Source organism: Podarcis muralis, chromosome 1, assembly GCF_964188315.1.
Source record: "Podarcis muralis chromosome 1, rPodMur119.hap1.1, whole genome shotgun sequence".
In the NCBI taxonomy this organism is placed as follows: Eukaryota; Metazoa; Chordata; class Lepidosauria; order Squamata; family Lacertidae; genus Podarcis; species Podarcis muralis.
In genome coordinates this window covers 134,087,275-134,104,737 of record NC_135655.1, presented here as the reverse complement: position 1 = coordinate 134,104,737, position 17,463 = coordinate 134,087,275, and the positions used below count along the sequence as shown (strand labels likewise).

Below are 17,463 nucleotides of genomic sequence, written 5' to 3'. Positions count from 1 at the left end.
TGCCTCAAAATTAATCAAAATTAAATACACAGCACACTTGTAAATTAACTCCAATGACCTGACAACTGGAGACTGCATAATAAAAAGTGTTTACTGAAAGAATAAAATGCATAAGAAATAAAGAGGGGTTAATAGAATAAACAATGTACCTCTTCTGCACAAAGTCTTTGGCAGTCACTAGAAGGTATGTCTCAACATCATGGCCAGTAAGGTTGTAAATAGTCCGGGAGAAGAAAGTCCTCTTGTGAGGTGGAGAAAAGTCAACTTTTGGACATTTCTAGGAAGCAACCAGAAATTTTAACTCTTTTAGCTAAAAATCATATAGTACAACTCACTATACTGTTCCTATATCACTTGGCATTCATAAAATTTAGCTTAAAATAGGTTTGTTTTAATGTTAACTAAATTTAAATATGGATACATAAAATGTGTACAAAAACCCATTTTTTCAGCTAGGCATATTCTTTTCAGCTGCTTCAAGTACACTGGGCCAGCACCAACACTATGAATTTGTGCTCAGAAGCATACTGAGAGCCAGTGAAGATCCTTTAGGACCAATGTTATATGGTTTTGGTGGCCACTCCCAGTCACCAGTCTGCCTGTGCATCCTGGATTAGTTGTAGTTTCTGAGTCACCTTCAAATGTAGCCCCAAATAGAGCGCATTGCAGTAGTCCAAGCGGGAGATAACCAGAGCATGCACCACTCTGGTGACGCAGTCGGTGGGCAGGGAGGGTCTCATCCTGCATACCAGATGGAGCTGGTAAGCAGCTGCGCTGGACACAGAATTGACCTGTGCCTCCATGGACAGCTGTGAGTCCAGAATGACTCCCAGGCTGCGCACCTGGTCCTTCAGGGGCACAGTTACCCCATTCAGGACCAGGGAGTCCTCCACACCTGCCCGCCTCCTGTCCCCCAAAAACAGTACTTCTGTCTTGTCAGGATTCAACCTCAATCTGTTAGCCGCCATCCATCCTCCAACCGCCTCCAGGCACTCACACAGGACATTCACTGCCTTCAATGGTTCCGATTTAAAAGAGAGGTAGAGCTGGGTATCATCAGCATACTTGCATACAAATCCCCTGATGATCTCTACCAGAGGCTTCATATAGATATTGAAAAGCATGGGGGAGAGGATGGATCCCTGAGGCACCCCACAAGTGAGAGTCCAGGGGTCCAAACACTCATTCCCCAACACTACTTTCTGGACACTGCTCAGGAGGGAGGAGCAGAACCACCGTATAACAGTGCCCCCTGCTCCCAAACCCAGAAGGATACCATGGTCAATGGTAGCAAAAGCCATTAACATAACATACTGAATTTAAGGCCCTTAAACTTAGACTATATGCACACCATGGCATTGCTACAGCCCCTGTTAAGCCCAGGCTTAAGGACAACACAAGACAATATTCTTGGTTTATATGGCACCCTCTCAATCACAGGAAGTACGGTCTAGTTGGAGCACATAATTCATTTCTTCTTTACACTCTTCCTTTCACTCAGTGACACACATACAAAGGCACACATGCACAGTGCAGGCCAGACTGGAAGTGGCATTAATTGTGTAAATGCGGGGTGGGGTGAGTGAGGGACAGGGAAGTTTGCATTTTTCATTCCCTGTCATGGTTCCATTAAGCAGAGTTAGGCAGCTGCTATGGGTGGGAAGTGGTGGCAAAATGCTGAAGGGTGGAGCAGTGTGTGTCACATGACCTGCCGTACACCTCCTAAGCTAACCAGCTGCACTCCGAAGGGGGGGGCATACTGTTCAAGTCACCACTGTTGTACTCAAGTTCATCTGCAGGCACACTGAGCTTCTGAATATGGCATGACATGTACGGCACGGTGGGCGGGGGCACCTTGTATTTTGCCTCAGACAGCAAAATGTCTTGGGACAGGTCTGCATGCTGTCAACAAAAATGCATTTTTGCCAACGGGAGCTTCCTATGAAATGCAAGGAGCAGCTTCTGAGATAGGATTCTTTTCTCCTTTTTTTTGTCAGGACTATGGCAACTCCGGGACGCGGGTGGCGCTGTGGGTAAAAGCCTCAGCGCCTACGGCTTGCCGATCGAAAGGTCGGCGGTTCAAATCCCCGCAGCGGGGTGCGCTCCCGTTGTTCGGTCCCAGCGCCTGCCAACCTAGCAGTTTGAAAGCACCCCCGGGTGCAAGTAGATAAATAGGGACCGCTTACTAGCGGGAAGGTAAACGGCGTTTCCGTGTGCAGCTCTGGCTCGCCAGATGCAGCTTTGTCACACTGGCCACGTGACCCGGAAGTGTCTACGGACAGCGCTGGCCCCCGGCCTCTTGAGTGAGATGGGCGCACAACCCTAGAGTCTGTCAAGACTGGCCCGTACGGGCAGGGGTACCTTTACCTTTACCTTATGGCAACTCCACCCTTATCAGCATTCAAAAAAATGTGCCCAGTGATTGCACACACAAAATTTTGCACAGAATAGGATTTAAGTATACCCAGGGATAGCCAAAACGTTGGAGAGAGAGGACGGGCGAGATGAATTCCCAACTAAGATCACTATATACTGCCAAGTGCAGTGTTAGGTCTAGGAGAAGCACTTGGAAGTCAAATTATATCTTTCCTCTTTTGGTTGAAGCCTTGAAAGCACTAGAGTCCAACCCTCAGCTGTAATATCTTCCACAGGCAACTGCAATTCCCTTATTTCCAATGAGATTAAGATCACAGTCCATAGTATTATGGAGCAATTCCCACTGAGACCAGTGGGATCGGGCTGTGATGCTTTGCCTAAGTGGGATTTAAGCAGCCTAACTGTGCATAGAATTGCAACCCAAGGTTCTAAACCCACACAGCATTATTTTGAAATAAATTCCACTGAATTTAATGGAATTCATTCTGAATACATGTGCATAGGATTGGACCATGAAGCAGTTTAAATCCATGAACTCTGTTTTAGCTTGTTTGAACCAGCTCTGTGTTTGTCCAGCATTCAACACATCAAGCCACCTTGGAGTCTGCAGCCTTCCCCAACTTGGTGCCCTCCAGATGTTTTGGGCTACAACCCTGCTGCCTGGGACTGATGGGAGCTGAAGTTTAAAATATCTGGAAGGTACCAGGTTGAGGAAAGTTGAAGGAATATAATAAAAAGAAGCATATCTGTTTATACCATAATTGGTTCCTGACTGAAAAAGACTGAAAGCACGGCCTTGTTTTCAATTCCAGGTAGTGACAGACAGTGGACAGTAACTCCTGTCACCAATTTATCCAACGTATGTAGCCCATGTTCAAATATGCAACCCTTGGAGTCAGCCACTTGCTCCTGAACAAGTTCCACAAGTCCCTGATGTTTATTTCATATTTATCTCCTCTCATTGAGTTTTAATTTAACGTTACCTGTCTGGTGTCTGTGCAGTTGCAGGCAGAATACTGAGCACTCTGGTTCCCACTGAACACCCACTCTCCAGGCACGTCTTCCTTGAAACATGCTCTGAAAATAAGCAGATTTAACACTGACATTTCCTGTTGGCAGGTGTGCAGATGACACATGGTAAGAAGGTGGCAGATTCCTATTTAATGCAGGGCACTTGGCTGGAGATCGCCTTTATTTATTGATTCTCCTGAGAGCCCCCAGCAAATCCCACTCACTTCAAGGGGAGCAAAGTTCACTCAGCCTGTCTAGTTCTTAATGGTTCTGCCTATTGCTCTGTCAATCTCTTTTCAGTCATTGAATTGTGATATTGATTGCAAAGGTCTAATGAGACTTGCTTTAAATTCCTTAGCAAGAAACTTTAGAAATTAACATTAAAATAACAACATTTTCTTGAAAACATAAGGGAGCGCCTGCCCTGAGGCATTGCATGGGTAAAGCATTAATTGGATAATCCTGTGATACTTGCTTAATCATGTGCAGTCTGCACAAATACTTCCCTAAGCAAGAGAATTGTGCTAAGTCAGATCAGGGATAATCAGAAGCTACTGCCAAGGCCCAAGATGAAAATCCATCATGCTTTCCCACACACAGATCAGTCAGCACAGATGAGACATGTGCTTCAATAGGTGTTGTCAGGGGACTGCCATCGGAACAGGGGAGGGAGGCAGGGGGGCCGTTGGGATACAGGGAGCCGCAGAAACTTCTGAGGAGCAGTTCCTTGTCCACCTCCAGTGGAGAAGAGAGGGAAGGGGCCAGCCAAGCGAGGAGAGGGCTTGAAGATGCTGCGGAGAGCCCAAGCGCCTCACCTAGCCCGGCTGGTCAGGAGGGACGCACGCCACTTCCGTCGCCCACCTGGCGCAGAGGGGTGAAACGTAAGGAGGGGAGGCGGAGGCTTGGGGTGTCAAAGTTCTTATGTTGGGGGAGAAACCGGAAGGGGCCACTCCCAGATTCTGCAAGTGACTAAGATGGACATAAACCTTTTAGCTCTGCACTGTAAATAGTTTGCACAATAAAACCTATAAAAGACAGGTCGGAGTCCTGCCTGGTTACTCACGAGCAACCACCACCAGCACCTGACAGGTGTGATACAGAATCTCCTACCCACCTTGGCCCATGCCATCAATGTACGAATATTGCTTGGGCAGCTAAGGCTACAACCCCACACACTTTTACCTGTTAGTGAGCCTCCTTGAACAGGAAATCCATGGCTGTAATCGATGCCTATTTTCTTCAGACTGAGTCACATTGAGTGCAAAGAGTCTTACTTCAATGTAAACATGCATAACTTTGGGTTGCATAAAATTTATTGAATTATGTGGGCTTACTTCTGGGTAAATATGAATAGCATTGTGAGGAAGGTTTAAATTTAGTTGAAGTCATTTGTCTTGCATCTAGGCACTGAACACAGAATGGATACCAACAGAACCTTTCAAGTAAGTATGCTTTAAATATCAGCCTTAGTAAATGCAAAACATTTTAAAAACTACATTCTTTAACAATCTGACGGTTGCTGGAGATCTGTTTCTAAGAGCATCATAGCTTGGCAGATGGTGAAAGAGTGCCCTTAATGCATGATGACTCTTAATTTTTGGCCACTTCCCTTCCCTGATTAGGAATTTAAAAGAAGAAAACTGCTACTTACAAATGACTTTTGTTCACGCAGGTGCTATCTGATCCAGGAAAAGAAAGCAGCGAAGCAACCAGAGCATCAGTAGTCTCATCATAATTTCTAGGGTTTTTAAAAAGTACAAAAATTGTTAATTGAACTTTCATTAGAGTCAGAACTGATACATAGCATATAAACTGAATAAAATAAGCATAGTCAAAGTCAAACACTATTTTATATCCCACTGCATAAAACACGAAATAGATATGAAGTTTTGGCACAAACATTTGTTTGCTAGGTTCAAAGTTACACATATAAAACTAATGGTTTGCCATATAAAATTTACGCTGTGACCCTATAACCAGTTTGTGAGCAATTCTTCAATTATCTACCCTAAACAAATTTTCCTGTATCACTCATAAGTCCCGTTTCAAATAAGAACCAACAGCTTTTATCTCAGAAGCAAATTTCCCAGCTCCTATGTGTCTTTTTCAGGAAGGGACGTTTTCTGACATGAGAGAGCACTCCAAAAAGTTTCTGCACAGTACGCAGGAGTCATTCTTCTGAAGTGTTTCCCTGTAAACAGTCCCTGAAGGTGAATCCACAAACTGCTGCTTAGAATTCAATTCATCTTGAACTGAAGAAGCAGTTCAGCACAAGGAATGTGTTGATATAGAAATTCATTTTAAGGTGGGGGGGGGGCAGGAAGGTGTATGCACAGTGATAGCAGTTCTCCTATCTGCCGGCCTTGTGCCAAAACTTTTGAAATCCAGAAGAATATAAAGTAGCAATTGAAAGTTTACTAAAGAGCTGCTGATATGAAAAGGTTTAAAAATAATTGTGAGGCTCCGCATTTGTGCACGACTGAATTAAACTTTTAATGTTTCGAGGCTTCAAATCTGTGGAATTTGTCAGTCAAGAGATTTCTGGGTAATCTCTTTGATAGGTAAAAAAATTCAGACGTAATTTCTTAGTAGACCTAATCATATTGTTGAAGTTAGAGTGAGTGTGTGTGTGTGTATACATGTGCACACACGCAGGTTGTCAGACTGGCAGCCTAGAGCCTCTTTTGCCTTTAAAGCTGCCTCTGACAACTCATGAGCTGAAAGGCAACACCTGGCTGTGGAAACCAAAGGGAGCTCATGTTCCTGACCAACAGGTGTGAGAGGAAGTGGGACTACTGGGTCTGCAGAGTTCTGTTGTGTTGTTGAAGGGCCCTGATACACACACAAAACCCTACCGACCAGCCAACAGCTGTGCTCATGCACTTTGCTGACCCAGCCTCTTAGGCCATCACTTGGTAAGCTGAGGATTTGTCCCACAAGAAGATCCCAGAGGCTTTCCCAACTCTAGAAAACACTGGATTACAGAATTTAATAAAATTTCTTCCTTTTGTCGAGCCCCTCTTACAACTGTCATGAGCCAGGAGTCAGTTTTGCCTGAAGGGGCAGAAGGTAGAATGACTCCATCAGCAGCTGATCAGCCTTCAAGGACACAGAGGAGAAGGCGCTGGTGAAAACCAGCTGGCTTCGGCCTTCTTAAGCAGAGCTTCCAGCAGCAGTCAGGTGCTGGTAACAACGCTTTTAGTTTGTGGCCCCACCATGCTGCTGCCTTCTCACCTTGACCTTTGACCCCCAAGATCAACATATTCCCTTGGACCATCTGAACACGTGGATTGCTGTTCGCCCGACCCTAGGATTGGACTTGACTAAGAGACTTCTGGTTGGCTGGGCTCCCCTTCCACTGAGCTCTGCACGTTGTTGCTCAGCAACAAGACAACACCAACCATATTCCTAGTATACCTCATTATGATACTGTTTTTTGCCCCCAGACTAAGTCACTTAACCATATGGCAGACCTTGGCCATTATACCTGGTCCATAATGCTAGCTTTAATAACATAAAAAGGGATATTCACCCAAAGAAGTCCGCCTGCTTGGAGGAACCATACAAGGATGGGGAGAGGTGGAGCGCTGGATATTCCGCCACCTTACTTCTCAAGGTGCCGAGGCCCATGGCAGCAGTCACAAAGAGCACAGGAAGGATGACCTGGGCAATAAAGCCTTTCACATTGCGGCGTGTGTGATGGAACCTCTTAATCAGCAAAGCTGTGGCCTTCCTTAGCAAGAGAGGAAAGCTGTTTGACTTCATCGGCTTAACCAGCGCTTGGTCTATTGAGCAAAAAAGGGATGAGCGAGATATATAAGTACTGAGCGTTGCTCCCTCCTCACACTTGCATTCACCCAGTTTACCTGACCAAAACACGTGGGTTGGTTTAAAATGATGCTACTTTTCTTTTACTAATTGACATCAAAAATCCTTGATTTGGGGTAGCTTCTGCACCAGTGCTGCTTTCCTAGGAGAAATCTGTGCTGGAGCCACAAGCTTGATGGCCAGCCAAGATGGCCAGCTCATTGTCTAAAGCAGAGTTTTTTTCGCACTTTTGTGACAAAGTGTGTCGGTTGCAGTGTGTAGGCGTGAATGCTCCTGGCTCTCCTCCTGAGGCTGGAAAGGGGTTAGCTTAACCTCCTGCTTGCTAGTAAAACTGAATTACTGTGTTGCAAAATGATGCATGTCTAAAAAGTGTGTCACCAACATGAAAAGTTTGGAAAGCTCTGCTCTAAAGGTTTTTTTTTTAAAGTGCCTCAAATGCACTCACTTGGCACTCTGACACCTGCGGCACAAATTGCCACCTCATGGCAGATGTATGGAATTATGTGCTGCACATGGATGGTGCACTCAACACGGGACAAAGAGTTCTGCTGGCATGTAGAAGCCTCACATGAACTTTTTCTAAGTGCTGCTTACCATACTAGTAGTTTTGTACTAAAGCACCACACCAGAGGGTCTGAAATGTCCAGTGCAGATAGCACCAAATCAGACAATGCAGCTTTGTGTTAATTCCTGCTGTTCATTAATTAGCTAGCCTGAACATTAAGTTTTTACAAACTTCTGAGCTCCAAGTAGTAAGGTGTTGTGGTAGCTAGAGTTTTGGAGACAGGCTGGGGTGGATGGTTAAAAGGTAAAGGTAAAGGTACCCCTGCCCATACGGGCCAGTCTTGACAGACTCTAGGGTTGTGCACCCATCTCACTCAAGAGGCCGGGGGCCAGCGCTGTCCGAAGACACTTCCGGGTCACGTGGCCAGCGTGACATCGCTGCTCTGGCGAGCCAGAGCCGCACACGGAACACCGTTTACATTCCCGCTGGTAAGCGGTCCCTATTTATCTACTTGCACCCAGGGGTGCTTTCGAACTGCTAGGTTGGCAGGCGCTGGGACCGAGCAACGGGAGCGCACCCTACCACGGGGATTCGAACCACCGACCTTTCGATCGGCAAGCCCTAGGCGTGAGGCTTTTACCCACAGCACCACCCGCGTCCCAGGGGTGGATGGGTACATGTGTTCAAATTCCTGTTCTACCATAAAGCTTACTGTACTGCCTTGGGCACATCACTCTTTCTCAGCCTAATCGACTTCACACTGTTGCTGTCAAGGTTAAAGAAGGGGAGCATATACACTATCCTCATTCCATGGATAAAGAGTCGTCTTTAAAAAAAGGTCTAAGATCCATAGGTCTCTATGCTTGATGTCCTCCAGCTGTGGTTAAAGCAGGAGGAATGGAATAGTACCAAAAAAATTACCATTTAAACAAAGTAAAAAAATTAAACAAAAAGTGGCTTACTAACACTGCTGCTCCAGTGCTCCAAACTGTACAAACCCTCTGCTCAACCTCCTCCGCATGTGGGAAGTTGGCCCTAGAACAGGGGCGCCATCTTCTTGAAGGGATCGAGGGGGCAACGTCACGACATCGCACATCTGAAGCTAGGGGGCAGAGCCAAATGCCCCCTGAATATTGAGGGGGCTCAGCCCCTTCAAAAAATACTTGGGAAGGAGGGGCCAAAACTGGCTCAGCCCCTAGGAGTTGGTGCGCTCACCCTAGACCCACAGCCAAGACTGGAGGAAACCTACAAATTGCGGAAAGGTGCTGCAGTGCGTGTCAACTGACCCATCAGTATCACAAAAGAGGTGCAACCCGGCCATTCCCAAGAATGACATGAGAGGCAATAGAGACATGTTAGTGCTGTTTTTTCATTTAGTTCAATATTGCCTACTCTGACAGACCGGATCTTCAGGATCTCTGGTATAAACATCATTTGCTACTAGAGATTTTGCCTTTTTAACTGGAGGTGCCAGGGAGGGAGGTGCTCTGCCACTGATCTATGGTCTCTAAACTCATGAGATATGGCCGTCACAAAGTTATATGGGAAGGAAGCACGAAGAGGGCATTAGCTGGGAGGTAAAATTTAAAGGCTAGAAACAGCTCAGGCAAGGAAGATTCACCTGGAGTTTGGCTCAACGCCTAACTCCAGAAAGGAGAAGCAAAGGTCAGTGCTGCTTAATTCGTTTTCCTTGGCCTGAGGAAGAGCCTCAAGCCAAAAGCTCTGCGCTCCCCCCCAAATCATCCTGTAGCTGTTCAAAAGACGATACTGGGGGTTGCAACCCAAATACATATTACAGTCTGTATTGTGCAACTGTAGCACTCATTGGACCCACTAATATTCCCAAATGCAATGAGAAGGGGGTTGGGGTCATTGCAAAGTAACGGCTGAAGGATTATGAAAACACAGAAGCAAAGTTTCAGATTTCAGTCTACATAGAGACTTTACAACGGCAGGCATTTTTACTTTTTCTAGGTAAAATGTTCAGCCTTTATGAACTACATCCATCGGCAATAAGCCATACTTTAAATTTGTACAAAGCAAGCCGCAACTACAAGATAATACATGGGACTCCAAAAAAAGACAAGAACATTAGAACATTGTCTCTTAGTATGTAAAGATATAAAATTTGCCATAGTAGAAAGGGTGTGTCAGAAGGAAAATGAATATATATTGTAATGTTTTTATTAATGCAACATTTTGTATGTAACTGTGTATTTTTGAAATATTTTCTTTCAGTTGCCTGTTGTTGCTTCAGTTTTTGGTACACCACTTAGGGACATTTGAAATCTATTAAGCGGAATAGAAATTAAAACAGTCAAATCAAATTCTCAAATCTTAATTGAGGTGATATGCTGCTATCCACATTAGATTACTGTATCTACATTGACACATAGAAAGTGCAGTTCAGCTCTCAACCAGCCTGATTGATAAACAGCCATGAAGCTGCATATATGTCACTGAATCATGATTTTCCTACCTTAAAATGCTCCTTTGCATGTAGTCATAGGGCCAGTTCAGAACATGGAGCTCCTCCATAGATACAATTGGGTGAAAAAAGTGATGTCTGATCTGGCACAACCATGTGGATAGCAGTAATTCATGTGAATAAATTGAGCCTTATTTTCTTTTACCTGACATATTTACCCATTTTTAATGCAACAAGATTAACCACTGGAAAGCAGCGTCAGTTATCAGTGTGGCCATGATGAGTCACAAGTTACTTTCTCCTCACAGCTGTATTTGTATTATTTGCTTGAAACTCTTGAGAAACTTTAGGGTACCAACAGAAAATAGGGTTTACCTAGTCAATTATGATACTCAGCCGCCTAAGGTATTTATGGAGGTAATTGTCCGAACGTGGGGGCTCACATGATTTGCCCATTTTTATTTGTAGGCTAGGGACCTTCTCTCTGAAATCTAACGTTTTTATGGCGGAACCTTCAGTCATGTGAGCATCCACCTACATTGAAGTAGTACACTCCAGGCAGGGGTTTACCTCCTCAGTTGGAACTAGGCCTATAATTCAAGCTGCTTTTTCAGACAAGCAAAAGATTCTTTAAGCAACTTGCAGCTTCAGAGCTCTGATTTTCTTTGGATGATGCTCTCTGGTCCTGGCAACGCTGGTTGCCAGTTGGGACTTGAATTGCTAGGTTTACAAATGAAGCAAAAGTGACACTTTAACTCTCACCCCTTCCCCAAATGGTTGACTGTGAAAGTGCCTGTTGTGTCCTTTAAGACTGAATCCATATAAAGTTTATTTACTTGGAAAACCCCACCAAAATAAATGAGATTGAGTCCTCAATAAATGTGGTTACAATTGAGCTGTAAAGTTCCTTTACTATGGCAGATCTATGACCCACCCAGTCAGCTTGATAAACTTCCGGCTTGTCTAAATAGAGTCAAGGATCTAGGAGGCTGATGAGCTGCATTAATTTGTGGGAGGTGGTTCCTGAATTTTGCAGGCCTGCATTACATCGTAGTTAGTGCAACTGCTCTTTCTTGCATGCTAGAAGCCTGAAACTTTTTTGGGCGAAACTGTACACTGGGGTAAGATTTCATAGTCTTTTTTTAGCCTCTCCTCATTGAAAGTTTTTCATAACAGCATAGGAAGCTGCCTTATACTATGCCAGAGCATTGAACCATGTATCTCAGCACTGTCTACATTGACTGCCAGTGGCCGCCCAGGGTTGCAGACAGGGCTTTCCAAGTCCTTACTGCAGATGCTGGGCTTTGAACCTGGAAGCGTCCACATGCAAAGCAGGTGCTTGGCTGCTGAGATAGAGCCTTAGCCTGGAAAAGTGGGGAAATGAGATAAATGATTTGACAACTGCATCCACTATTCTTGGTTGGCAGGGGGAGCAAGTGTTCTAAGGTGTATTCCTGAGAATCCTCAAATTTTTAGCACACACTCACCACCCCCAGAGGGGCCTGCCCTAGGAAACAGGAGTCCTTCCTTAGCCAATGCAAGTTGACAATGTAGACAACTATTTAGCTGCCAGGGACCTAATCATGGATAAATACCATCTCTCTCAGTGAAGTTATCGGCGTTCATGGAGAGATCGTCTGTCTCCAGATTGCAACTGGCCGCCTCTTGGGACAGCTCCACATCAGCTTGTTCATCTTCTGCCAGGTCTTTGGTCAAATTCAGAAATACCTGCATAACGGCAAAACAAAAATACTTTTATTTCTGTTCCGTGAAGCCCTCTTACAGATGTAGAAGGGGGAAGAAGACACAGCCCAGGCAAAATATTACAAGCAGGTTGAGGTGGGGGGAAGGAGCACACAGACGTTTTTTGGACAAAGGGTTTGGTGTACACTCTGTTAAAAGAGAACAGTGCCCGTTCAGAGTCTTCCGACAACTGATAATTCTGTGAATTCAAAAATATTTCTGTGAATTCAATATGTACATATCTTTAAACAAACTTCTAGCACTAAATCACCACTGAAACTAAACAGATGGGGAAACAGGAAGACTTGAGTTGGCATCTTCCTCATCATCCACATCTTCTTATATTCCTCCCTAGAGTAAAGAGCCTTGGATGTAAGTAAATAACCCATTGCCAGGGGTCAGAAAACCCTGCTGACCAATGGAGGTGCTGCTTGTACATGCTGGCATCTTTGCCGCTGGCCAGTCATTGAGTCAATTTGCACCATCTTTTGCTCCATCTCTGGAAAGTAGAGCTTGGAGATGGCTATAAATAGTCCTATGCACCTGATTGTAATTCTCCCTTTATGTAGATTGATGTATGCATTAATAAATAAATTGAATGCATGTTCATATATTTAAGGGGAAATCAGGGCAAAATGTTCAGTACCTTGGCTTCGCCTTTGTAGCTCCCAGTAGATTTATTTCTTTAATAAATGTGTATCCAACCTTTTGGTAAAATTATTATCAGGTGGTTCACAAGATTTTAACTGCCCCCGCCCAACAAAATTGAAACAAAACAACAATCAATAAAACATCAGCATAAAATAGCAATAAAACAACCAGATACTTAAAACTTATCAGATGTTTAAAAGTGTTTAGATGCTCACTTCTTCCACGGTGCTGTCTGAAATTCCAAAGCAGCCAATATGGAGGTCACTCAAGCCACTGTCCAGACCTCTCAGGAGAGACTGGTAGGATGAGGAAACTTTACTGTTAAATGGGGGGAGTGCATATACAAGCTCGCCCCCAATGTCTTCCTTGAGATAGGCTTCTGGAAGATGAGACTGGATCATGGCTGTGACTGCAGAGGTATCACATTCTTCTGTGAAGTTTAGAGTTGGACTCTAGGGGAAGAAGGGAGGAGAACACAGCGCACTAAAGCTATTGCATGTGAGGATTTGGTTCTCCAAACATATTTCTTTATTAATACCAAAGATACTACAACCCAGGGGCATTTAGTGGAGCTGAAAGCTGGCACATTCCGGCCAGGCAGACAAAAGAAAGTTCTTCTTGACACAGTAGACTGTTATAGAATTCATTCCCATAATAAGATATAGTGTCAGCCACCACCTTGGATGGCTTTAAGTGGGGATTAGCCAGAGAAATGGAGGAGAAGGCTAGTAATGGCTCCTACTCACAATGGAGGCAGAATGGCTCTGCATACCAGTTAATGGGGATCCCACGGAGGGGGAGTGCTGCTGGGTGCAAGTCCTGCTTCCAGGCTCCTCCTAAGTACAGGGTGCTGGGTGACAAGGCCTCTTTGGCCTAATCTAGCAGTTGCTTGGAGGTTTTCTTTATAAACAAAAGTTTTGTTTTGGCCAGTCAAAATGTGACACAGTAGCACATACCTACTTTATTTCTTTTCCATTCCAGCACATCCCTAACTATAAGAACTCTGCAAATATGTTAAAATAGAATTGCTCCACTACCTCCCACCTCACTCCCTGGATCAATCTCAGAATGAAATTACAGGTTAGGCAATGTTTTAAAATTATTTACTCCACATGTTTAAAATCCAGGGTAGCCCAGGGTAAAGGTTACTTAATGCTTTCAGTTCCATCTTTTTAAGCTCAAAATTTCCCTCCACAAGTGCGCTCTCTCTCTGTGTGTGTGTGTGTGTGTGGGAGAGAGAGAGAGAGAGAGAGAGAGAGAGAGAGAGAGAGAGAGAGAGAGAGAGAGAGGATACACTGTGAAAAAGCAACTCAGGAATGGTGATTCTGACATGGATTTCTATCCACTTGCACTTCCTCCAGTTCAACTTTCTTTTTTTAAAAAGCAATGTAGGAAAGATGCACAAAACCCCATCCAACTGTAGCCATGGTCAAATCTGCCTATTTCCAGGTGATGCCACTTTTGCAGATTTTTACTCAGTTTTGTTCTCCTTCCAAATCAGAAACCATTACAAAATGAATATTTAAATACATATTTTAAAATCAATTATTTCTCTTAAAACATATTTAAATGCACCACTTGGTAACCCTAAATTTCTGTGAACTGTGCTGCAACATTTGGAGGAGTGCAAAATCTGGTGGATAGAATTATGGATCAGGCAAGTTCATATCAGGACTTGCAAAAAATGCAATTCCTCAAGCATCCCTGATTTTGAGTTTAAATCAACCATCAGATACTGGCCGAAGGGGAATGGGGTGGTTTGACACTATATTTCCTGGCCCACTCAAAACATGCATGAAAATGCACTTTCTCCAGCAACTCAAGAAGAGACATTTTATTATTCTAAACAGCCAAATGAAACTATAAAAGCTAAATTTTCAAAGAGAGTGTAACTGGACCAGCACTTGGCCATTTCTATACAAATAGCTAATCAAAACATAAAGACACCATGGGGAGAAGCTGTTTCCATTAGATGCCATTTCTTCACTTTCCTCCTTAACACAGGGCAATTTCAGGTTTGAAAAGCATTAGATATTTTCACACCCCATAACAACATTCAAGTGTTTTGCATAACAATTCCAAACCTTTCTTTTAGTCAGGGTCAGGTGGTATCCGCTGCCAAAAGTTTCCTTCAGGTAGAATGGGGACCCACAGCACTTGAGCCCACCGTGTTCCAAGAATGCAATCCTGTCACTCAATACCTCTGCCTCATCCAAGTGATGGGTGGACAGAATGATTGTTCTGCCTGAAAAAAGCACACAGAAAAGGCAGCATATATCAATCAATATGTTGCAGAGGTGTTGCAGACAGCAGGAAATGTGACAGGGAAATGGGAAACAGGGACTCGTGTGATAGTGTCTGCTCTCTAGGAGATGAATTGCTCAGACTGAAAAGCAGGCCCTCGCCTGAGGCTCTATAGGGCTGTGTGGGGCTCAGACGATTGTAAATGGCATCCTCTGGGCAATCCATTTTGGCCTGCAAGTCACTGATTATGAATCCTGAATTAGCGCTTTTGTCACTTGAGAGTAACTCTAACTCTGAGGTTCCATCTCAGACTCTTGTCTCTCTCCTCTTAGTTGCTGCCTGGATGGAGAGAGCTGTCAGGTGGAAAACAGGAAAAAATCCTGGCATGCAGGTGTATGGGCAAACAGCACTTTCTGAATGCTTGACCCAACACAGCAGAGTTAATAATGATCAGGCAAAGAAAGACAAATTTTTAGGCACGTGTTCTTTGTTGATTGATCACATCGGTAAGTCAGCAGGTATTGCAAACCCCCTTATAACACATGTATCTCTGTGCATAGGACTAATTAATCAGATATTATGTATGTACCTTACTGTTATTTTTTGTAGCTAACAATCCAATAATATTCACTCTCTGTGTTTTTGTTTTTCTGTAATGTTTATAATGTTACTGCTGAAAACCAATAAAATACATATTTTTAAAAAGAATACTTTTTTCATAAGATTACCTAACACCTACCCAGACATGAGTTTCAACAATGATGCAAGCTCACCCTGATCCCCCCCCCCAATTTTTTATTGTGTGTATGACAGTATTAACTTCTACTTTTGCTTTAAACAGCCAGGTTGTCAACTTTTCTGCCCACATTACCTTTTCTGTTTTTTGAAATAATCTCCCAAATGCCTCTCCTTGAACATGGATCAACCCCAGTAGTTGGCTCATCCAAAATCACCACTTTCGACCCCCCAAGGAGAGCAATGGATATTGATAGCTTTCTTTTCATTCCTCCTGATAAAGAGCCGGTCAGCTTGTGACGATGGTTGTATAATCCAGTTTCCTTCAAAGTCCTTCAAAATAGTGCCCAGGAAAAGGTAAGAATAAAATATGTTTCGTTGTGTGTAACTAAAACAAAGGAACCTATATATATCAAAGCGCCAACAATACAAATGAAAAACTGCTGTCTTAGAATTGGCATAATCCAAAACTGTCATTTAACATGCTCCTTGGACTTGATTTCATTTATCGTTCTTTTTAAGATGTTTCAGAATTTCTAGCCAAGGTTAAGGGCTCAGAGCTGAATCACAATGTATTCTGGCCCGCTTCCAAGCCCCCCAGTGACGCAAAGAAACTACAAACTCATTTTGATTGGATGGCAAAGGTTGATTAATATCTCTAAAGTGGCATGAAATAGCCTTAGAAAAACTGGTCGGTAAAAGCAAACAAAAAGGACAATAATAATGAGGAAAAGCTACTCTGCAAAAGCTGCTGTTCTTGGCAACAGGGATTAGCTTGTCTTGGATTAATGTCATGAAACCCTGATTTCACCACCAATATTTCAGTATTATTCTGACTCAGCCAAAGGAAATAAGCACATTTTTTATCCAAAGTATACCCTGCTCAGAAAACCTCCTAGTAATTTAGGAAACATCATTTCCTCCATGCAGTCTTTTTATGCCACTTTGGATACAGAAGTCAGCTAAGTCTTGAGACAGAAAATCGGTGTGGAGATAAATGTTGTGATAACAAAGCAGCAAAACCAAGAAAGAACATGATTGGATTTGGATTTGGTTGTCTGCAGCTAGGAATGTGGGGGAGAAATTTTATTTGGATCTCATTTTAATGTGAACCCACCAAATTCACACTTGTTCTCCATATAACTACTTTGATGTACCTTTCTACTTCCTCGCGTAACTCCTCCTTACTCCAGTGGGGCACCTTGATGTAGCCATATAAAAGCAGGTGTTCCTTTGTGGTTAGGTAACTAAATAATACATTGTGTTGCATGCAGATTCCCATGTTTTTCCTGATTGTATCCTGGTCTGTTCTGATATCTTTACCATAAACAAATATAGTGCCAGATGAAGCAGGGAACAAGCCGGTCAGAATAGATCTAGAAATAGGGGAGATAAGGAACAGTTGAGACAAATATCCAGCGTTTCATCCCACAAGTTATAAGAGCTAGTATAGTGTAGTCACGACACTCTGGGGTGGCCATGAGGCTGAGCTATGAATGAGGAAACCCCTTTAAATCTTCCCTCTGCCATGAACTCCCTAGGTAACCTTAGGAAAACCTGCCTCTTTCAGTTTCAGCCCTGCATCTGTAATATGGAGCTAATAATAACATGTCTTACGGGATTGTTATAAGGATTTCAACAAAACAATGTATGTAAGGCATACACGCTAAAGCAGAACTATGTTTGCAAACACTGCTAGATGATGAAATGTCACTGCAAAGGAAGTCACATCCTCACTCTGCCACGATCCTTTTAAGACCAGTTTACATGTACACTGTGAGTCAGGAGGATGGATGCCGGTCTCCCTTTGGTCAGCACAATGCAAGCTATTATTGATTGTCCAAACCAAGATCCATAGTTTTTCATTGACTTTGGTTTTCCTTTGATAACTAAAACATTTTGCAGTCTGCATCCCTCTCAAATTGATTATTTTAAAAAATCA

General features: G+C 43.5%; 1 protein-coding gene across 1 annotated transcript in view; it reads right to left on the bottom strand.

Moving 5' to 3' along the window:
• The window catches only part of ABCA12 (ATP binding cassette subfamily A member 12), an 89,507-nt gene that overhangs the window by 28,931 nt on the left and 43,113 nt on the right, over positions 1 to 17,463 (bottom strand). The window contains exons 25-33 of the mRNA XM_077919314.1: positions 16,679 to 16,897; positions 15,658 to 15,854; positions 14,627 to 14,787; positions 12,758 to 12,994; positions 11,744 to 11,876; positions 6,920 to 7,172; positions 5,039 to 5,125; positions 3,360 to 3,453; positions 150 to 277 (exon numbers count right to left, since the gene is read on the bottom strand). Of these exons, the coding sequence (XP_077775440.1) occupies positions 150 to 277; positions 3,360 to 3,453; positions 5,039 to 5,125; positions 6,920 to 7,172; positions 11,744 to 11,876; positions 12,758 to 12,994; positions 14,627 to 14,787; positions 15,658 to 15,854; positions 16,679 to 16,897 (1,509 nt within the window). The remainder of the gene's footprint in view (positions 1 to 149; positions 278 to 3,359; positions 3,454 to 5,038; positions 5,126 to 6,919; positions 7,173 to 11,743; positions 11,877 to 12,757; positions 12,995 to 14,626; positions 14,788 to 15,657; positions 15,855 to 16,678; positions 16,898 to 17,463) is intronic.